We start from the raw sequence: 23,131 nt of genomic DNA on the forward strand, positions 1-23,131 counted from the left end.
GCGAAAACACCTAGTTAATGAGAGAAGTCAGAGGAGAATGGCCAGAGTGGTTCTAGCTGACAGTAACTCATATAACCATGCATGACAGTAGTGTGCAGAAGAACTTCTCCAAGTGCACAACAGGACGACCCTTCAAGTGGAGGGGCCACAAGCAGCAGTACATTCACAAAATACAGAAATGCACTCAGTGGCCACTTTATTAGGTACCGTACCTCCGGTAACTAATAAAGTGGGCACTAATCGTATGTGGTGTGTGAGATCTTGGTGCGCCATGACTGCAACAGGAATACTGACGATGAACGGGTCAGTACCCAAGCAAGAGTCCATGTAGTCGCGAATATTTATTTTAAACAACATCGGGGTTAACGGCACCGAGGTAATCCCATTAATAATTGATCCACTTGTGGCTTCTCTTCAACTGAAATCCGTCGACATCAATCCAGGACAGCGGGAAGAAAGAAGTTCCCCCCTACCAGGTATCCGCCGGGATTTACTCCTTCCTTTCCGTGGTGGCCGAGGCAGTGGCAGCGCCCCGCCCGAGTCTCCCGGTTCGGGTCAGGTGTCTGAGGGAAGGCAGTGGGCAAGGGAAAACTCCGTCCCGCGGCGCTGGGGGAACAAGGGAGAACTGACCGCCGACCGGGTCTGGCGGCGGTGAACGCAAGTCGCCGAGACGAGAGGAGTGTTGAAGTCGAGACAATTGACGTCCCGTCGGCACTTCAAGTCGCCGAGCCTGTCTCCCACTGAGCGAATGTCATTAAATGTGGTGAGGTCGGTGCGAGTGTGTGAGGTTGTGTCAGTGTAAATATATCTTAGTGTGAATGCCTCTCCCTCTCCCCCCCTCCCCCCTCTCCCCCTCTCCCCCTCTCCCCCCTCCCCCCTCTCCCCCCTCTCCCCCCTCTCCCCCCCTCTCCCCCTCCCCCCCTCTCTCCCCCTCCCCCCTCTCTCCCCCTCTCTCTCCCCTCTCTCCCCCCCTCTCTCCTCTCCCCCCCTCCCCCCCTCTCTCTCTCCCCCCCCTCTCTCTCTCCCCCCCTCTCTCTCTACCCCTCTCCCCCCTCTCCCCCCTCACTCTGAGTCGGTACAGTATACCCTTTGTGTGCTTGTAGTGGGGAGTGCATGTATTTGTGCATGTGGTGGAGCCTGCCTCCCACTGAGCGAATGTGTGTGTGTGTGTCAGTCAGACAGGATCATGGAAACATATGCATCATTTGGCCTACCATCTCCATGCCAGCCATCAAGTATACATCTGTACTAAGTCTATGTTCCAGCACTCAACCTGTATGTCTCTGGTGTTGATTTCAAGTGCTCTTCTAAGTATTTGGTATCAGTAATGGTTTATTATTGTCACATGTACCAAAACATTTCTTCCCCACCTTCTTACTCTGACCCCTCATATTTTTTCTTCAGTCCTGATGAAGGGTCTCAGCTTGAAATGTTGACTGTTGGCTCTTTTCCATAGATGCTGCCTGGTCTGCTGAGTTCCTCCAGCATTCTGTGTGTCTTGCTTGTGTATGGTTCATACAGATCAGATCATTACACAATGCATTGGGGTAGAGCAAGGTAAAAAAAATCTTAAACCTTATGAGACCACCTTTCTTTACTAATACCCTCAGGCAGTTCCAGATTTCAACCCTCTTTAGATGAACAGAATCTTCCTCAGATCCTCTCTAAACCCTACACTTACTGTAGGTGTCTGTCCTCTGATTATAGATATCCCCACTAAAAGGAGAATTCTCTTAATATCTACCCTCATTGTAGCCCTCATAACATGGTATATCTCAATCCAATCCTCATTTTCAGCTCTGAAGAAAACAATAGCAGATTATCCAGATTCACCTCATGGGTGAAATGCTCCATCCCAATGAAGAAAGAATGATGAAATGCTTTGTGAGGTTGGTCGTAGCTAGAATCAACTCCTGCCTCAGCAAGGACCTGAGCCCACTGCAATTTGCCTATCACTACAATAGCTGTATGGTATATACAATCTCACTGGCTCTTCACATGACAGATAGATAGATATAGTTTATTGATCCCGAGGGAAATTGGGTTTCGTTACAGCCGCATCAACTAAGAATAGAGCATAAATATAGCAATACAAAAACCACAAACAATCAAACAACAGAATGCAAACTATGCCAGATGGAAATAAGTCCAGATGGAAGTAAGTCCAGGACCAGCCTATTGGCTCCGGGTGTCTGACCCTCCACGGGAGGAGCTGCAAAGTTCGATGGCCACAGGCAGGGACAACCTCCCGTGCCGCCCAGTGTTGTATCTCGGTGGAATATGTCCGGGGTCCAACAGCAAAAAGTTCAATATCCGGTCTACAAACACGTTCCTCGATTGTAATATGACCCGGATTGCACCATCCGTTGTTAACCAGAACAGTAAGCACCCAACTCCTTTACGCTTACCGCTCTCAGTGCACTTCCACTCAGCCCGAACGGTCTGGAAGCCGTCCATGGAAAAGATTTGATCGGGTATGTCCTTGTGCACTCCCAGTAAAACACATAACACTGCACTCCCGAAATGTTCTCTGATGCCTGGCTAGCGCCGTGAACTCGTCCATTTTATTACCCACCGAACTCCTCTTCTCCATAAGTCTCTGTTGACCCTAGATCATCTGGACAATACAAACACCTATGTCAGGATGCTGTTCATTGACTATAGCTCAGTGTTTAACACCATCATTCCCACAATCCTGATAGATAAGCTACAGTACCTAGGCATCTGTACCTCCCTCTGCAACTGGATCCTCAACTTCCTAACCAGAAGACCAAATCCTTGTGGATTGGTGATAATATCGCTGATGATCAACACTGGTGCACCTCAGGGGTGTGTGCTTAGCTCACTGCTCTACTGTCTCTATACCCATGACTGTGTGGCTAGGTATAGGTCAAATATCATGTATAAGTTTGCTTATTATACAACCATTGTTGGTAGAAGCTCAGATGGAGATGAGAGGGTGTACAGGAGTGAGATATGCCAACTAGTTGAGTGGTGTCACAGCAACAACCTTGCATTCAATGCCAGTAAGATGAAAGAGCGATTGTGGACTTCAGGAAGAGTAAGACAAGGGAACACAAACCAATCCTCATAGAGGGATTTGAAGTGAGCAGTTTCAAGTTCCTGGGTGTCAAGATTTCTGAGGATTTAACCTGGTCCCAACATATCGATGCAGCCATAAAGAAGGCAAGATAGTGGCTATATTACATTAGGAGTTTGAAGAGATTTGGTTTGTCAACTTAAAACACTTGAAAACTTCCATAGATGTACCGTGAAGAGCATTCTGACAGGCTGCATCACTGTCTGGTATGGACAGGCCACTACACCGGACAGTAAGAAGCTACAGAAAGCTGTAAAATTAGTCAGCTCCATCTTGGGTACTAGCCTCCGTAGTACCCAAGACATCTTCGGGGAGCGGTGTTTCAGAAAGACAACGCCCATTGTTAAGGAGCCCCATCACCCAGGACATGATCTCTTCTCATTGTTACCATCAGGAAGGAGATACAGAAGCCTGAAGGCAGACACTCGGCAACTCAGGAACAGCTTCTTCCCCTCTGCCATCCGATTTCTAAATGGACATTGAATCCATGAACACTACCTCACTTTTTAAAAATTATATATTAGTTCTGTTTTTGCACTATTTTAATCTATTCAGTATACATATATTGTTACTGTAATTGATATAATTATTTATTTTTTCTTTCTATATTATATTGTTCTGTTGCTGCCAGTGATATTAACCTGGACTCTGATTCTGATTCTGATCGGATAAGGCCTTGGCCATGGTGCTGTGCTTTATCTTTGGTGTTTAGTCTATGTTAGTGCATTAACAAGTAAAACTTGCCTTTGTAATGTTTTGTCGGCAGTCTGTTGGGGTCCTGGATAATATAGGAGAGTTGAGGGGAGAAGGACTAAGGGAAGCAGGGACCAGACGGAAGGATATAAGTGGTGTGTTGTCTGATGGAGGGGTTGGAAGAGGCTCGAACGTAGAATAGTTCAGCAGAACTGCAGCCATGAAGTTGTGCTGGCCTGTATAAGCCTACTCCATGATCAATTCAACCCTGCACAGCCCAGAACCCTCCGTTTTTCTTCCATCCCGGTGACTATTTAAGAGTCTTTTGATTTTAAACGGCGTGGTTAAGAATATGTGTCTGTGCGTGCGTTTGTACATCTGTGCCTGTGTTCATTTAGGTATATGTGTTCTGTCCTTGTGCAGCAAAGCCTGATCTCCAATCATTTTAGACTTCCTTGCCATCAGACTGAAATCTCATTCTGTAAGTCTATGTTTAAACTGATGAGCATTGGCCGTCTCTTTTTAGAAACATTCATGCGCAAGCAGCTGGAACTGTTAAAGAACAGAGACAAAATGCTAGAGGAACTCAGCAGAGCAGGCAGCTTCTACAAACAGGAACCAACAGTTGACATTTCGGGCCAAGACCCTTCTTCAGGATTGGAAAGGAAGGGGAAAAATACCACAATAAAATGCTGGGGGGAGGGGAAGGATGACATCTAGAAAGTGATAGGTGAAGCCCGGTGCGTAGGAAAGGTCAAAGGCTGGAGAGGAAGGAACCTGATAGAAGGGGTGAGTGAACCACAGGAGAAAGGGAAGAAGGAGGGGATCTGGGGGAGGTGATAGGCAGGTGAGAAGAGGTAGGTACATATTTAATATTTAAGGAATATTGGAGTATTGTGTATATATATATTGGTTGATTGAGCATTCTTGTTCATTTAAATAATTCATTACGAGTTATATGTTTAAATATGTGAATTGCATATGTCATCATGTTACCACGTGGTACATCTGCACCTTGCTTAAAGTAAACTCAAAGTTAGACCTGCATTTTGGACCCCCATATCTTCTTTGAGTTAGTTTAATGCTTTGAAGCTACAAAAAAATAACATTGATATTTTTAAAACAAACCCAAGATGACTACTGATCTAATGAAGCGCAGCAAGATGTTCAAACTAAAAAAAAGCAGCGAGGAACGGTGTAAAGAATCAGCATAGCATATGCAAAGATAGTTAAAAAGAGGCAGTAAACGGAATAGCAACACACATCAAAGTTGCTGGTGAATGCAGCAGGCCAGGCAGCATCTCTAGGAAGAGGTACAGTCGAGGTTTCGGGCCAAGACCCTTCATCAGGATTAACTGAAGGAAGAGTTAGTAAGAGATTTGAAAGTGGGAGGGGGAGGGGGAGATCCAAAATGATAGGAGAAGACGGGAGGGGGAGGGATGGAGCCAAGAGCTGGACAGGTGATTGGCAAAGGGGATATGAGAGGATCATGGGACAGGAGGCCCAGGGTGAAGGAAAAGGGGGAGGGGGGGAAAACCCAGAGGATGGGCAAGGGGTATAGTCAGAGGGACAGAGGGCGAAAAAGGAGAGAGAGAGAAAGAATATGTGTACATAAATAAATAACGGATGGGGTACAAGGGGGGAGGTGGGGCATTAGCGGAAGTTAGAGAAGTCAATGTTCATGCCATCAGGTTGGAGGCTACCCAGACGGAATATAAGGTGTTGTTCCTCCAACCTGACTGTGGCTTCATCTTTACAGTAGAGGAGGCCGTGGATAGACATATCAGAATGGGAATGTGATGTGGAATTAAAATGTGTGGCCACTGGGAGATCCTGCTTTCTCTGGCGGACAGAGCATAGGTGTTCAGCGAAACGATCTCCCAGTCTGTGTCGGGTCTCTTCAATATATAGAAGGCCACATCGGGAGCACCGGACACAGTATATCACCCCAGCCGACTCACAGGTGAAGTGTCGCCTCACCTGGAAGGACTGTCTGGGGCCCTGAATGGCGGTAAGGGAGGAAGTGTAAGGGCATGTGTAGCACTTGTTCCACTTACAAGGATAAGTGCCAGGAGGGAGATCGGTAGCGGGGGGAACGAATGGTCAAGGGAGTCGCGTAGGGAGCGATCCCTGCGGAAAGCAGAGGGGGGGGAGGGAAAGATATGCTTAGTGGTGGGATCCCGTTGGAGTTGGCGGAAGTTACGGAGAATAATATGTTGGACCCGGAGGCTGATGGGGTGGTAGGTGAGGACCAGGGGAACCCTATTCCTAGTGGGGTGACGGGAGGATTGAGTGAGAGCAGATGTGCGTGAAATGGGGGAGATGTGTTTGAGAGCAGAGTTGATGGTGGAGGAAGGGAAGCCCCTTTCTTTAAAAAAAGGAGGACATCTCCCTCGTCCTGGAATGCAAAGCCTCATCCTGAAAGCAGATGCAGCGGAGACGGAGGAATTGCGAGAAGGGGATGGCATTTTTGCAAGAGACAGGGTGAGAAGAGGAATAGTCCAGACAGCTGTGAGAGTCAGTAGGCTTATAGTAGACATCAGTAGATAAGCTGTCTCCAGAGATAGAGACAGAAAGATCTAGAAAGGGGAGGGAGGTGTCGGAAATGGACCAGGTAAACTTGAGGGCAGGGTGAAAGTTGGAGGCAAAATTAATGAAGTCAACGACCTCAGCATGCGTGCAGGAAGCAGCGCCAATGCAGTTGTCGATGTAGCGAATGAAAAGTGGGGGACAGATACCAGAATAGGTTTGGAACATTGATTGTTCCACAAAGCCAACAAAAAGACAGGCATAGCTAGGACCCATACGGGTGCCCATAGCTACACCTTTAACGGAATAAACAGAATAATTCAGGGTTAATAAAGAGTAAGTACAGGGTGATAATAATCATTGAAAAAGATTAGAAATGGCTGGCTACATTGGAAAGATTGACATGTTTGATTATACAACAGATAATTGCATTTATATACTGAGGAAATTGAACAGTATTTTGAAGCAAATGAAATAGCCATTGAGGAATGAGTACCAATTTTGCCGAGTGCATTAGATTTAAAGCCATACAGTTTGCTTTGAAGTTTAACTGCTCCAACCAAACCAGCAGAAATGTGCTTTGCTGATATTGTCAAAGAAATGCAGGAACATTTAGAACCAAACCCATTGGTGATTGTAGAATGCTTTAGGTTTCACAAGCGGAATCTAAAAGAAGGGGAGTCCATTTCAGCACAGGTGGTTGAACTGAAGAGATTGTTTTAGTATTGTCAGTTGGATAATGGTCCTAATGATGCACTGAGATAGTTTAGTTTGTGGAATTTTACGAGAAAGCATTCAATAACAACTCCTAACTGAAGCACAACCTACATTAAAAAAAATACAGTTGAAATTGCTGTTTCAATAGAAACCACAGTCAGAGACACGATTGAGCTGCAGTCAGGAATGAAAATGAGCGTGAACACAATTGCAATGACTAAACAGAAACCGGCCTGGCAGAACAAATTGTATTACTGTTGTGGCAGGGGCTCACATACACCAGACCAATGTAGGTTTAAAGTCAAAACTTGCAGAAAATGCAACAAAGTAGGACATATACAAAGAGCATGTTGGGCAGATGAAAATAAATGGACTGCACAAAAGAGAAAAAGATAAAAAGTCAAGCTGCATTTTCGAAGAATGCACTAATCTGCATGCTGTGGATGAAAAATCTAATAATGATGAGAGTGACTGTGAGCCTTGAGAGTTACAATGTGAAACTCCAGTGTGCTCCTGGTAGGCAAACTGCAGGGGATCAAGGGCTGATCTGACCAGGGCTTGGAGGTGAGCCAGGACCAGCCTCTCTAGGGTCTTCACGACGTGTGAGGTCAGGGCCATTGAATGGTAGTCATATCTGAGAAAGCTTCTGATATGTTAATCAGGCGGTTACTTGTGAAATGAGGCTCGGTTTTAAGCTGGAAGAGAGTTCAAGGAGTCTCAGGAAAGTTGCAAGCATTTGACTTTTGTGAGCATGAAGAACCAGAATCTATTCTGCATGCATTAGGGTGACTGCATGAACTTCAAGTGGGAAACAAAAGGCTGCTTGTCAAAGTAGATGCAAAGATCAAAGCCCAGCTAGATGAATGGAAGGTCAAAAAGTAGGGATATACAGAAACAGAGGGTTTGTCAGATGACATTGTGGATGAGGAAACCAAGAGGAGGGATCAGATTGTAAAGGGAGTGATAGAAGGATTAATAAGAGAATATTCCAGTGAACTACTAAATGTACCTTCCTAACATCAAGATGCGCATTCTAGAAAGAGGAAAAAGGAAGGTGAGAACAAGAAAGACAAGGAGTTGAAAAGGGAAGGGATAGAAAGAAAGAACTTGAGTGAGAAAGAGAAAGGTGTGAAAGAGAGAAGGAATGTGAGAAAGAAAAAGAGAGAGAAAGAAGCCGGAGCTGGGGGAGAAGCAAGTATCAAAGATGATCCAGAGAGAAAAGCTGAGAAAAGGACAAGAAACCTCACTCACCCCAAGGCCGAACTGACTCCACACCCTAAAGAAATACTTCCAATGACTCCATATTATTTATTAATTTTTTGTATTATTTACACGATTTGTTTTTTGCACGTTGGTTGTTTTGTCAGTCTTTACTGTTTACAGCTGTTTGTATAATTTTTCATAAATTCTATTGCATTGCTTTTTACTTCAAAGGTTTCAAAGGTACATTTAATGTCAGAGAAATGTATACTATTTACATCCTGAAATGCTTTTTCCTGTAAATGCCTGCAAGAAAATAACTTTCAAGGTGGTGACATGTACACTCAGTGGACATTTTATCAGCTACACCTGTATACCTGCTCGTTAATGTAAATATCTAATCAGCCAATTAGTTGGCAGCAACTCAATGCATAAAAGCATGCAGACATGATCAAACATCAGACCAAACATCAGAATAGGGAAGAGATGTGATCTAAGTGACTTTGACAATAGAAAGGTTGTTGGTTCTAGATGGGGTGGTTTGAGTATCTCAGAAACTGCTGATCTCCTGGGATTTCCATGCACAACAGTCTCTAGAGTTCACAGAGAATGGTGTGAGAAACAAAAAAGCATCCAGTGGGAGGCAGTTCTGTGGGCAAAAATGTCGTATTAATGAGAGAAGTCAGAGAAGAATGGTTAGATTGGTTCAAGCTGTCAGGACAGCTGCAGTAACTCAAATTACTAATCTTTGCAACAGTGGTGTGTAGCAGAGCATCTCTGAATGCACAGCACATCAAACTTAAAAGTAGATGGGTTACAGCAGAAGAAGACCACACTGGGTTCCACTCCTGTACCTAATACGTACTGGGCCACTGAAGGTAAATACGCTTTGATAATAAATTTACTTTGAACTTTGTAAAGTAGGGCACTGGATTTCACAACTCTGCAATCTGCAACCTCAAATAGTTCAGACAATCCAGAAAGTTAAAAATTTCATGGGTTAGTTTAATATCTAACAAGAATATCACCTTTCTCTTGGCTTGTGTTTGACAGTGATTGACCTTAGTGGCAGTGCTGAGAGACTGCAGAGTAAGGGGTTGCTGAGTGATTATTCATTATTTAGGCATGACTGCCATTTTGGCTTAAGTAAATATTAAAGCAGTTTAATGGCTGGAAACCAAGAAATCTTCTGGAATGTTTTATTTTCCATAATTTAATCAAGAGTGAATTTAAAAATAACTACTCCGTATTAATCAAATGTAATTAATCCAAGACATTTGCCCGAATCAGAAATAGAATCACTGACATATGGCGTGAAATTTGCTGATTTGCTGCAGCAGTACAGTGCAATATATTAAATAATAAGAAACATATATATATATAGTGCAAAAAGAAAGCAAAAAAATAGTGAGGTTTGGTCATGGGTTAATTGTCTGTTTAGAAATCTGATGGCAAATGGGAAGAAGCTTTTCTTGAAGATGTTGAGTGTCTGTCTTCAGGCCTCTGTACCTCCTGTCTGTTGGTAGCAATGAGAAGGGGGAATGTCCTGGGTGACGGATGCCCTTAATGATGGACGCTGCCTCTTTGAGGCATCGCCTTTTGAAGGTGTCCTCAATGCTGGGGAGGCTGGTGCCCACGATGGAGCTGGCTGAGTTCACTAAAACTAGAGGGCAAAGTTTTAAGATGAGAGGGTAAAATTCAAAGGAGGCCCGGGGAATTGTTCACATGAGCTGCTAGAGGAAGTGGTAGAGGTGGGTGCCATTACAACATTTAAAAGACATTTGGACAAGTACATGGATAGGAAAGATTCAGAGCAGGGGTCCCCAACATTTTTATGCAATGGACCAATACCAATAAGTAAGGGGTCCATGGACTCCAGGTTGGGAACCACTGGCTTAGAGGGATTTTGACCAAAATCAGCTAAATTAGACTATCTCATATCGTGCTGGTTCTTTGACCATCATCCCGCCAGCATTATCAGCAATGTTCCCTCTAATTTTTTTTACATTTGCATGGACCAACCATTGCTCTGAGTTGGAAATGTTTACACAGCCTGAAAACTGTGCGGCATGTTAAATGCTGGTTTTTGTAATATGCATATTATGAATATTTAGAATGAAAATTGAAAAATCACATACTTCTGATTTTATTTATTAATTGAAGGGTGCAACAAAATACAATACAACAAAGAAAATCTTTCACATTTTGTAAACCTTTTCTCGTCTGTCTTTATTCCAGCTGCGCGACAACAAAAGCTGTGTTTACGGGAGCATTTCAGTTACTGCACGGGCACACACCAGTGCAGGTTAGAGGGATCAATGATTATCAACATGCTGTGATTTACTTAGCATATATACACACATAAAATGACTTTAATCTATATGCCCCTTCAAATCTTCGCAAAGTACGAGGGGTGATTGATAAGTTTGTGGCCTAAGGTAGAAGGAGTCAATTTTAGAAAACTTAGCACATTTATTTTTCAACATGTACACACTTAGTCCAGCGGTCGTGGAGCATACGGATCCCTTCTTTGTAGAAGTGGTCCACAGCAGGAGTGATTGATAAGTTCGTGGCCTAAGGTAGAAGGAGATGGGTTATTAACTTCAAACTTTCTGCATTATCACTCAAAGAGTTGAACTGCACGTGCATGTAACGAGAGCGTCTTGGATCTCCAGGTGGTCCACAGCAGGGGTGATTAATAAGTTTGTGGCCTAAGGTAGAAGGAGATGAGTTATATATCCTCTTTATACCTCTCCACAGATGTATATATAGTGCCTCTGACTTTTGCACAGTACTGTATTTGTCAACATGGAGCAGAGAGTGAGTTCGTATATATGCCGGGAGCAAGCAAAGGATGTTGGGAGTGGCGAAGGTGGAGCTCTGCGGGAGGGTGTGGGAGAGTGCAGCACAGGGGTGGGGAAGTGATGCAGGTGTGGACACACCCAGCCCTGAGACAGCTGGCAAGGACATCTGATTCATTACATAATGTCTGTCTGGTGCTTCCCACTCCTTCCTCTCTCCCTGCCTCCTTCCAAGTCTCAGTCAACAATAGAGATCTACATCAGAATCAGGTTTATCATCTCTCATATATGTCATGAAATTTGTTTTTTTTTGTAGCAGCTATAATACAAAATATTACTACAGTACTGTGCATCCTAGCTATAGGTCTGTGCCCAAGACTTTAGAACAGTACTGTATATCTACATCGGCCACTCCTCTCCACAACCCCTCAGCACCCTTCATCCCCCATACACTGCAACTTTATCTGTACATTATGTTTTATAGGATTGCTCTAATCATTTATTGTGCTTTTTATGCTTATTGTGTTTTTTTAATGCTGCATCAGATCTGGAGTAACAATCACTCCGTTCTCCTTTACATTCGTGTACTTGGGCACTGCAATGAACTGTCTTGAATTTTGAATTTTGAACACAAGATTCTGCGATGCTGGAAATCCAGAGATAGGCACACACACACACAAAGTGCTGGAGAAACTCAGTAGGTCAGACAGCATCTGTGGAGACGTATAAAGAGCCGATGTGTTTGGCCATGTCACTTCATCAGGACTAGAAAGGCAGAGGGAAGAAGGCAGAATAAGAGATGCTGCTTCCAACATTGTGTGTGTGTGTGTGTGTGTGTGTGTGTGTTACTCTTGAATCTAGATTTCCTGCATTTGCCCCATTTCCCTCTAAGCCCATCTTACCAGTGTTCTGATTAAAATTTCACTGTGGAATCTGATTGTACTTATCAAAATGCCCATTAACACACAGTGGGTAAATAGGGTTGACTGGGAAGTCTGAGAACCAATTATCTGATCAGTGAGTCTTGGAAAAATCAGCCATAAGAACCCTACTCAGACATCCCACCCTGCAAAAACTCATTTCAGGGAGGTAGCACCATCAATTTGCGGGAGACTCCTGGAACTTCCGGGAGAGGTGGGATGTCTGCAATAGAGTAGCTCCTTAGCAGCTGGTCAGCTAGTTTAAATAACGTTAGCTATGCTAATGAATGAATGACACCTGTTAAACTCACCTCAACATGTCTTTTACAGTCTTAACCCACCATGGGCAATAGAAAAGTCATTGTTGCAAACAGTGCAGCGAGCAACACTGTCATTATTTTGACCCCTATTAGGCAGGGGTACACTTTAGTGTAGTCTGGGGTGACATACGTTTTATATTTTCATTTTTTGGAACACTCTGCCATGGCGCGCTCTCGCTCGCGCGCTCTCTCTCGCGCGCTCTCTCTCTCTCTCGCGCACTCTCGCTTGCTTGCTCTCTCGCTTTCTTTGGCGTGATCTCTCTGTCCCATGGTCGCTCTCGCGCTCTCTCTTGCTTTCTCTCGCTCACTCTCAAAAACTTGATTTCCCTGATATTGTATATAATTTGCGGGCATCAGGGAGCCACTATTAATATGCGGGAGACTCCGGAAACTTCCGGGAGAGGTGGGATGTCTGCCTACTCATAGTGTCACCTAGCAATGCAACAAGAATGTAGGCCCAATGGCCTAACAGTTTTTATTTTGTTTACCCTTCACTCTAATGCAGGAGTTTCCAACTTGGGGTCCACGGACCCCTTGCTTAATGGTATTTGACCATGGCAGAAAAAAAGTTGGGAACTCCTGAGGAACAATGTGCTCCTGGACTCTTGGTATCTCACTCTTCAAGGCTTCCCACTTGCTATTATTGCTTTCCCTTTACAAGAAACATCATCCCCCACCATCCAAGCCATTCTCTCTTCTTGCTGCTGCCATCAGGGGGGAGGAGCAGAACCCTTGGGTCTCACACCACCAGGATCAGGAACAGCCATGACCACTCAAGCATCAGGCTCCTGAACCAGCATGGACAACTTCACTCACCTCAACTCTGAATGTTTCCACAAGCTACGGACTCACTTTCAAGAGCTCTACAACTCCTGTACTCAGTATTACTTAATTATTTATGATGATTATTATTATTTGCTTTTTTTTATCATAATTCCACAGTTTGTCTTCTTTTGCACATTGGTTGTTTGTCAGTCTTTGTGTGTAGTTTTTCATTGATTCTATTGTGTTTCTTTGTATCTGTTGTGAATACCTGCAAGAAAACCAATCTCAGAGTTGTATATGCTGAAATATTTGATAATAAATTTACTTTGGAATTTGAACTTTTCAAGCAAGCTTGCCCAATCGAACTCTACTAGCTCCTACATAATTCTCTGGAAATTAGCCCCGCTGCAGTTTGGTACCCTAATTGGTGGTTCTGTCCTACCCTGCTGCATCACTGTCTTAAAGCTGAAAGAATTATGGTCACTAGAGCCAAAGTGACCACTTCACCTACCTGATCAAGCCAACACACGTTCCCAGAGAGAATGGTAATGACTGATTTTATTTTTCAGATCATGGCATCTGTTAAAATTGAATGTGTTGTGAGTGGGCGGTATTCAGTCGCAGAAAGCCCAGTCTGGGAAGAGAAGGACGGCACTCTTCTCTATACAGATATCACCGAACAGAACGTGTACAGGTGGAATCCAGTTGATAACCAAGTTAAAAAAGTCCATGTTGGTAAGAAAATTGTGTCTCAATTTACTTCTGAATTGAATAAGGGCAGAAGGAATTTGCCAGCCATCAAGCCCCTCATGCTTCCTAAACCATAACGGGTCTTTATCTTGTCCCACCATTCTGTGTTGAGATACCATAAGCCACACTTTTCATAATGTTTTTCCTCCTTGCTTCTCGACTCAGCAACCTTTTTGATGATCTGTATTGCTCTCATTTTTACTGGACCCTTGGGACAGATTGCGTGAGGGGACTTTGGTGAGAATACTATTGGGTTGAGCAAGGTGCTGGAGGATTTTGGCACCTGGTGAACACAATGTGTTGGGAAATTACTGTCACATGTGAGTTGGCTGGGGGGGGTGGAGATACGTCTCCGCCAAAGGAGCTGTAGGGCACTCTTTCCCTCTGCTAGCTGCAGGTCACCCTTGGGCAGGGTTAAGCACCTGATTAGCCCCTCCCCCCAACTCCAGTCAGGGTCACATGAAGCCAGGGTGTATGATGGATGGTCGTATGAGCAGCTGGTGTATATCACAAGCCCTGGTTATGCCACCACTGATGCCAGGCAGACAATCTCCGAGAAGTATTGATAACGGCTGGGGTCAGCCATCTTGTAACAGCAAACCACTTCTGTAGAAAAATTTTCCAAGAACAGTCATGGTCATGAGACTGTGATCACCCATGTCATATGATATGGTGCGTAATGATGATGTCGACTGGGGGGTAGAAGATGTGAGGTGCTATTACAGCCAAATTAAAGGTCAAACTTGTGATTGCTGAATCCTTTGTTGAAGCCTGAAGTTCAGACCTGTGACCAGTGAGGCCTGGGGTTGATACCCACAGGTCGGCAAAGTCCGGAGGGCAAAACTGAAGGTGGGAGGTCAGAGCTTGGCAAGCTGGGAGGTAAAATGCCCGAAAGTCAAAGACCAAAGGTGCGAGTCTGGAGGTAGAGGTCCAAGGGTTGCAGCCCCTGGGTTGGCTTGTCCGGAGCTCGAAGGCCTGATATTTGTGAGTCTGAGAATCTGGAGCTAGGGACTAGATGCCTGGAGGTGACCTGTCATGGGGTCGGGGGCCTATATGTGTGGGTGGGAAGAGGGCTTGTTACCTTATTGTTCTCTTGTTTGTTTCATTGCTGTTGCTGCTTGTGTTGGCGCTGAAATGTGTGTGGTGACACCTACGGGCTCCCCCCAGCACATCTTTAGGCATGCTGGTTGTTAACCGCAAATGATGCATTTCACTGCACTTTTCAGTGTACATGTGATAAATAAATCTGAATCTGAATAATTACGATATTATGGCAAAACTAAGCTGTCCATTTTAACCAAATAACCCACTTTCCTCAGTTAAATGACTTTGGTGAGAAGGTGTGTAAGTTTCCACATATGTGTTGCTAAACATGCAATTCCACCCCACCATCTCTTCTGGAAGGGGTTTGCAACATTAAGCACACCATACACATGAAAGTTGTAGCTTGTGTGAGTTGGACAGATGAAGACTATATTTATCTTCCTTGTAGATAAAGGTTATGACTGGAATGTGCTGCAGAAAAATGTTCTAAAACGTAATCTTTTTTTTTGTTACTGTGTGTTTTCAGATGCACCTGTTGGTTCTGTTGTTCCTCGAAATTCTGGGGGTTACGTCCTGGCTCTTGGAAAAAAGTTTGCTTTTTTGGATTGGGAGAAACAGGTGGTTACTGACATAACTGAGGTCGACAGTGACAAATCAAACAGCAGATTCAACGATGGCAAGGTTGACCCTGCTGGGCGCTTTCTTGCAGGTTTGAGTTTTAGACTTATCTTGCTAGTGCCACCTTATTCTACCATGTCTCAATTCATCAGCTACTGAATCCCACCTCCACCCAACTCCCCACCCATGCCTTTGTTACCTCTATACTTGATTATTCCAATTCTCTCTTCAGTGGCCTCTCACTCTCTGCCTTCTTCAAGTTGAACTCCTCCAGAAGTCTGCTGCCCATGTTCTATCTTCCTGACCTATCACCAGTCTGACATGGTTTGACTTCTGCAATCTGACATGGTCACAGAGAGTTGAACAGCACAGGTTTAGTGTCTTGGGCCCAGTTTGTCTCCATTAACCTTTTCTCCTTGGAGCGACGGAGGATGAGAGGTGACCTGATAGAGGAGTACAAGATAATGAGAGGCATTGATCTTGTGGATAGTCGGAGGCTTTTTCCCAGGGCTGAAATGGCTAGCACGAGAGGGCACGGTTTTAAGGTGCTTGGAAGTAGGTACAGAGGAGATGTCAGGGGTAAGTTTTTTACGCAGAGAGTGGTGAGTGTGTGGAATGGGCTGCCGGCGGCAGTGGTGGAGGCGGAAATGATGGGGTCTTTTCAGAGACTCCTGGATAGGTACATGGAGCTTAGAAAAATAGAGGGCTATGGGTAAGCCTAGGTAGTTCTAAGGTAAGGATGTGTTTAGCACAGCTTTGTGCGCTGAAGGGCCTGTATTGTGCTGTAGGTTTTCTATGTTTCTAACCAAGTTATCTAGTCTGATTTGCCTGCATTTGGCCCATATCCTTCTCAACCTTTCCTCTCCGTGTACCTGTATAGATGTCTTTTAAACAGTATAATTCTACTTGCCCCTTCTCTTGAAAGAGAGGATTTAAAAAGGAAGAGAGAAAAAGAAATAGGGATAGAGAATTACAGGAGCATTGAAAGAAATGAGAGAAGAAAGAGAGAGTGAGAGAAGAGAGTGTGGGAGTGTATACTTTAGTGGATGCTGTGAGTCTCCATGTAAGTATGTTGCTAAGAAGGTATCTTGAGAGGCAGCAACATTTATTCTGACCTTCAGTCATGGCGATCTGAGATTTTAAGCACTGGATTTTTTTAGGCAAAGTACAATTTTAATATTGGCATTTTATTTCAGGGACAATGGGACTGGAGGTTCGTGCAGTTGAATTTGAAAGGCATCAGGGATCTCTTTATGCCTTACAGACAGATCATTCGGTGGTCAAACACTTTAACCAGGTGGATGTTTCCAATGGTCTCGCGTGGTCATTGGATCACAAGATCTTCTATTACATAGACAGCTTGTGTTTTTCTGTGGATGCATTTGATTATGATCTGCAGTCAGGAAAGATCTGTGAGTTTTGCACCTTTATTTATTTGCATGCCTAATTGTTCTAACTTATTTATAAGATTCAGGATTGTTTAATGTCATTTTCAGTGCACAGGTGTAAAGGAGAACAAAATAATTGCTACTCAGGATCCAATACAGAACAAAAATAAACACAATGAGATGAAGAATGCAATACAGTAATTAAAAAAAACCCACTATAAATAAATGAATATTGATTGATTGACTGAGATACGATGCGGAGTCGCACCACCCAGCAACCCCTGATATAACCCTAGAATAACCACAGGACAACCTACAATGACCAATTAACTTACCAATTGGTATGGCTTTGGACTGTGGGGGAACAGGAGCGCCCAGAGGAAACCCATGCGGTCACTGGAAGAATGTACAACCTCCTTACAGGCAGCAGTGGGAATTAAACCTGGGTCACCAGTACTGTAAAGTGTTGTGCTAACTACAGTGGTACAGTGCCACCTGTACATAGCCTGTACACTACCATACATAGCTTTTCTATGTATTTAAATAAGCTATCTAAATACATAAGATAGCTTATAGATATAGGTTGATTGTATGCCCATAAAGTGACGCTAGGCACAGGAGTGTCTGTCCATAAGGTGGCTTTGACAGGAAATGATAAACGGGTGGTGCAATGCATATCCAGTAATTTTTCTGTGAACTGCCCACAAGAAGCCACCATCTCCCATCAGTGCAATTATTAAAAAAAAGTCTCAATCAGTATTTGTTTAATAACCAGTTTTTTGTAAAATTCTATTGTATTTCCTTTTTCCTGTAAATGCCTGCAAAGGAAGGATATGGTAATATATAATAAATTTACTTTGAACTTTGAATAACGTGGATGATATAACAGACGTTGACCAGAGTTAGTTGCCCAGAGTTCAAGTTGGAGCTGGCTACTTCTATGGCCTGTTGTTGCCCCTCATTAGAACCTTATTGGTATTAAGTAGTGTGGCAACTGCACTCACTTGTCCAACATTTTAGTAGTCTGTCTAGCAGGTGGACAGCCAATTGTGGATCAGCGGGTGAGCAGAGCAAGCAGACTCTTGTAGCAATCACAGGAGTGGAATAAATATCACGAGAGGGCAAACAAAACAGCTATGATTGAATGGTAGAGCAGACTTAATGGGCCAAATGGCCTAATTCTACTCCTGTGACTAAATACGTCATAGCGAGTGAATGTGATTACTCGGTCTCAGTTCAACTATGCATCTATTCATTCTCCAAATACTTCACGAGTTTCTGCTTGTTGTTCTATGCACGCAAAATGTTGGAAGAACCCAGCAAGCCAGAGGGCACCTGCGGAGGGGGATGAACAGTCAATGTTTCGGACTGTGACTTGTCCTGATGAAGGGTCTCAGCCCAAAACATTGATTGTTCGTTCCTCTCCATAGATGCTGCCTCGTCTGCTGAGTTCCTCCAACATTTTGTGTGTGTCCCTAAAAATAATTGTTCTCCTTCTTCCCCAGTTCTCTTGAAGCAAACAAGACCTGAAACGTCAACTATTTCTCTTCCCACAGATGCAGCCTGACCTGCTGAGTGTTTCCAGCACTTTCTGTTTTACTTCAGATTGCCAGACTTAGTTTATTGATTTTCAATGCCTGTAAGATAAAATATGTACAAGAAGTAGTAATCATTTGTGAAATATCTGCATATTTTGAATAGCAAATCGAAGGGTCGTTTACAAGCTTGAACAAAGTGAGATCATACCTGACGGGCAATGCATTGACCAAGAAGGGAAGCTCTGGGTTGCTTGTTATAATGGCGGGAGCGTCCTTCGTATTGACCCAGAGACAGGTGAGAACACTACTTCAGGAGATTTCTGTTTAGTTCATCCCAAGCAAGAGCCTAGGGTGGGAGAAAGAATCAGGGATAAGGAAGGAGAAACTAGAAATTAGGATTTGGGAGCGTTCTGACTCATACACTAACTGAGAGGAATGAGGGGGTATCTAATTCCTGTCAAATACTGCACAATTTACTTTACTTTATTGTCGCCAAACAATTGATACTAGAGTGTACAATCATCACAGCGATATTTGATTCTGCGCTTCGCGCTCCCTGGAGTACAATTTGAAATCTATGAAATATTGAAAGATCTAGTTCCCAAAGTGGGCGATATCCCCCCACCCCCGGGGGTGAGTGAGTTTGTAAAGGGGCGCCCAGTAGCAAGAGGGGTTAGCTGAGGGATTACATTTTAAATTATAAGCATTTGATCCTTAGCGCCTCATAATTGATTACATTGATCATTTGATCACCTCAAATCTTGCTAATCTACTTAGACTTTGCTCGAAGCAAAGTTATAGTTGTAATAAAGCAATGGGACACTTCTGTATTTGGCATATTATGTGAAATCTGGACTGAAGAAATTGTGTTATTTCTAGACCCATCTCGAGCATTATTGCCTTTCACTACTGTGGTGCAGTGTTAGCTAGTACGACTCTCATACTCTAAATACGTAGTGACACAGCTCCTGTGAATTAGGTAACATTTAGAATCTGCCTTTCAAATGGTCTCGACCACATTTCTCTAGTCCACGGCCCAATCAAGATAGATATTGCTGCCTCACTTTGTGTACTTTCACGCAGAGGGGTCAGGTTTTGTCTGAGGTATGATGATGTCGTAACCTCCACCATTATTGATCACAGCACTTGGACTTAAAACAATATGTGATTGACCGTGGTTGTTAATTCATAATGAAAATGGCCGAAGCAGACCATAGGAGAAGGAAGTATAGGCAGTATAGTGTGAAGTATCTGAAATATGGATTTATACCAGCACCAAGCAACCAACAGTAGCCAAAGGTCAAAACATTTTTTTCCAAATGAAGCAATGAAACAATCCAAGCTCCTTGAACATTTGAAGAGAATACACTCTGATAAAGCAAACAAGAACTTGGTTTATTTTCAGTCACTTCATGAAAATGTTCAGAAATGGAAAACCCTTCAAAACATGTTTGCCAGCAGTTCACAACAAAACAGTGATGGTTCGTGCGCTTCATACAGCATTCCATTGCTCATTGCTGAATCTGGAAAGCCCCATACAATTGGAGAAGAACTGATTCTGCCAGCAGTAAGGGAGGTTCTGAGTATGATTTTGCATATGTCACCAGACCAAATAATTAAAGGGATTGCGTTCAGCAACAACACTGTTCAAAGACGAATAGATGAAGTGTCTGAGAATGTGGAAGGTACAATGTGCAACATACTTAGGACAACAATGTTTGCTCTGTTGATGATTTAACTTTGCCAAAGCAATGAATTATTGCTTCTTAGCTATGTTCGCTTCATAAAAGATGAAAATATGATTCCAGTGTTATTACTAGCAAGGACACTAGAAACAGATACAAAGGGGCAGTCAATATTTAGGTTGTTGAGCAATTTATCAAAGAGAAAGACATTGCACTCACCAACGTTCTTGCTTATGCAACAGATGGGGCACCATCAATCACAGGATGCCACTGTGCGGTTATTACTTTCTTGAAAAAGTCTGCACCTAATATATTTACCATTTACTGTGTAATTCACAGACAGCACCTTGTCGCAAATAAACCTAAGTGATCAGCTGCACAAATCATTCAATCCTGTTATCACAGTGGTATAAAAAATCAAGTCCCATGCTCTCAGTTCTTGACTACTGTATTTCAGGAGCTTTGTGTTGAGAATTTCTTTTGCTTTTGCCCACAGAAATCAGTTGGCTTTCAAAAGGAAACTAACTGAGACACTGAGATAGCAAGAGGATTCGAGTACAGGAGCAGGGAGCTACTACTGCAGTTGTACAAGGCCTTGGTGAGACCACACCTAGAGTATTGTGTGCAGTTTTGGTTCCCTAATCTGAGGAAAGACATTCTTGCCATAGAGGGAGTACAAAGAAGGTTCACCAGATTGATTCCTGGGATGGCAGGACTTTCATATGATGAAAGACTGGATCAACTAGGCTTATACTCTCTGGAATTTAGAAGATTGAGGGGGGATCTTATTGAAACGTATAAAATTCTAAAGGGGATTGGACAGGCTAGATGCAGGAGGATTGTTCCCGATGTTGGGGAAGTCCGGAACGAGGGGTCACAGTTTGAGGATAAAGGGGAAGCCTTTTAGGACCGAGATTAGGAAAAACTTCTTCACACAGAGAGTGGTGAATCTGTGGAATTCTCTGCCACAGGAAACAGTTGAGGCCAGTTCATTGGCTATATTTAAGAGGGAGTTAGATATGGCCCTTGTGGCTAAAGGGATCAGGGGGTATGGAGAGAAGGTAGGTACAGGGTTCTGAGTTGGATGATCAGCCATGATCATACTGAATGGCGGTGCAGGCTCGAAGGGCCGAATGGCCTACTCCTGCACCTATTTTCTATGTTTCTATGTTTTGAAACTGGGATAAAATTCTTTGAAGACTTGAATCCTTCATTCAGTAATCAGTTCATGAATATTAGGATGGCATTGCTCATTTGTCAGAATTATTCACAAAGTTTAATGAAATCTTCAATTGTAAGGAAATGATGTGAATCTTATTAAAGTCAGGTCAGTTGTCTCCACAGCTGTCCAAGTTAACTTTATTTAAGTGCAGTACTGGGTATCATGACCTTTTCCATTTTCTGATCCTCTCTGAGTTGGAAGAGAAAGAAAGAATACCAGATGATGATCTTCTTGTATACAGTGCCCACCTGGTTAAGCTGCATAAAGTCATGTCCGATAGGATTCAGGATCTTGACCCAAATTCCAGACTGGGTAATTATCCATTTCCGAAAACTTGTAATGAGGAATTAACAGGAAGGATGGAGGAAGAACTGATCTTGCTACAAAATTATCTTGAATGGAAGCTGAGGTTCAAAAAATCATATCGAGTCATTTGATTGCAGAAGTAAATCTCTGAACGCTATCCTGCACCGTGGAGAAAGGGTGAAGATGTTTTTCATTGCCTTCCCAACACCATAGTTAGTGGAGTGTGGTTTCAGTGCAATTGCCTAACTTCTTTCGAAGCAGCAAAATAGATTGCAAATTACTAAGAGTGGGTATTTGAGACTCCTGAATGATATTCAGCCTGATGTTTCACCAAGCCTCATTGAAAGGTGAAAAGGCAACGAAGGAGTGAATAGTTGGACTACTAATGTGTGCTTTAATATTGTTGATGAAAATAGATTTTACTGTAATTAATAAATAATTTTGTTTGTAATATTAACTAGATTTGAATATATTTGCAATTATTTGTTACTGCTTTGAATTTGCAGTTCCTATTTTCTTTCACCGTGCATTGTACACCTTTATAGTTTTTATGTAATGGCTGGACAGGGAGAGGGGGACACTATGAGTGTGGCTTCGGAGCCAAGGGGCAGCAACCCAAAAAGGTTTGGACCATTGGCCAAGATAGAGCGGACTTGGAGAGGATATTTTTCCATAGTGAGGGAGTCTAGGACCAGAGGGCACAGCCTCAGAATAGAAGGGAGTCGCTTTAGGACAGAGATAAGGAGGAATTTCTTAGCCATAGGGTGTGCATCTGTGGAATTCATTGCAACAGACAGCTGTGGAGGCGAAGTCATTGTGTATCTTTAAAGCAGAAGGTGATAGGTTCTTGATTAGTAAGGATGTTAAAGGTTATAGGGAGAAGGTAGGAGAATGGGGTTGAGAAAGATAATAAATCAGGCATGATGAAATGACACAGCAGACTCAGTGGCTGAATGGCCAAATTCTGCTCCTATATCTTATGGTCTTATGGCCTTGGCAGGCCGAAGGGGAATTCCATGGAGTTGAACTGCCAGGTTCATGAATTATTATTACCTTCAGCCATCAGGCTTCTGAACCAGCATAGATAACTCTCCACAGAATCCAGAACCCACATACTCACTTTCAAGGACTCTACAATTTATGTTCTCAGTATTATTTGTTTATTTATTTGCTCTATATGTATTCTTTATGCACATTGGTTGTTTGTCAGTCTTTTATTATGCATAGTTTTCCTAAATTTTATTGTATTTCTTTATTTTCCTGTAAATGCCTGCAAGAAAATGAACCTCAAAGTAGTCTGTGATGACATATACATACTTTAATAATAACATTGACTTTGTCCTGGTCTATGAACTTGTCTTTCATTCAAGTGATGGTTGAAGACCTTGCTCCTTCAGTTCTTACTGCCACTGCTCAGCCCTTTCAATCCCCACACCCTGGCTCGTTCTGCACTCTACCTCTCCAGTGTAAAGCCCCTTCTCCTCACCATTGTTTACTCTTCTCCCCTTCAATGATGTTTGCTTTTCTAACTTCCA

General features: G+C 43.2%; 1 protein-coding gene across 6 annotated transcripts in view; it reads left to right on the forward strand.

Moving 5' to 3' along the window:
• Positions 1 to 281: 281 nt before the first annotated feature.
• Positions 282 to 23,131, forward strand: part of LOC134349749 (regucalcin-like) — a 32,211-nt gene continuing 9,361 nt past the window's right edge. Inside the window, exons 1-6 of one of the 6 annotated variants that reach the window (XM_063054551.1) lie at positions 282 to 476; positions 1,457 to 1,557; positions 13,615 to 13,780; positions 15,366 to 15,548; positions 16,654 to 16,869; positions 18,547 to 18,678. In XM_063054551.1, coding sequence (XP_062910621.1) covers positions 13,618 to 13,780; positions 15,366 to 15,548; positions 16,654 to 16,869; positions 18,547 to 18,678 — 694 coding nt within the window. In that variant the 5' untranslated portion in view covers positions 282 to 476; positions 1,457 to 1,557; positions 13,615 to 13,617. Of the gene's footprint in view, positions 477 to 567; positions 769 to 1,456; positions 1,558 to 10,477; positions 10,545 to 13,614; positions 13,781 to 15,365; positions 15,549 to 16,653; positions 16,870 to 18,546; positions 18,679 to 23,131 lie in introns of those variants that run through there. The other 5 variants (XM_063054549.1, XM_063054548.1, XM_063054547.1 and 2 more) reach the window with 5 other exon arrangements.

The sequence above is a fragment of the Mobula hypostoma genome, chromosome 7, assembly GCF_963921235.1.
Source record: "Mobula hypostoma chromosome 7, sMobHyp1.1, whole genome shotgun sequence".
NCBI classification, from domain to species: domain Eukaryota; kingdom Metazoa; phylum Chordata; class Chondrichthyes; order Myliobatiformes; family Myliobatidae; genus Mobula; species Mobula hypostoma.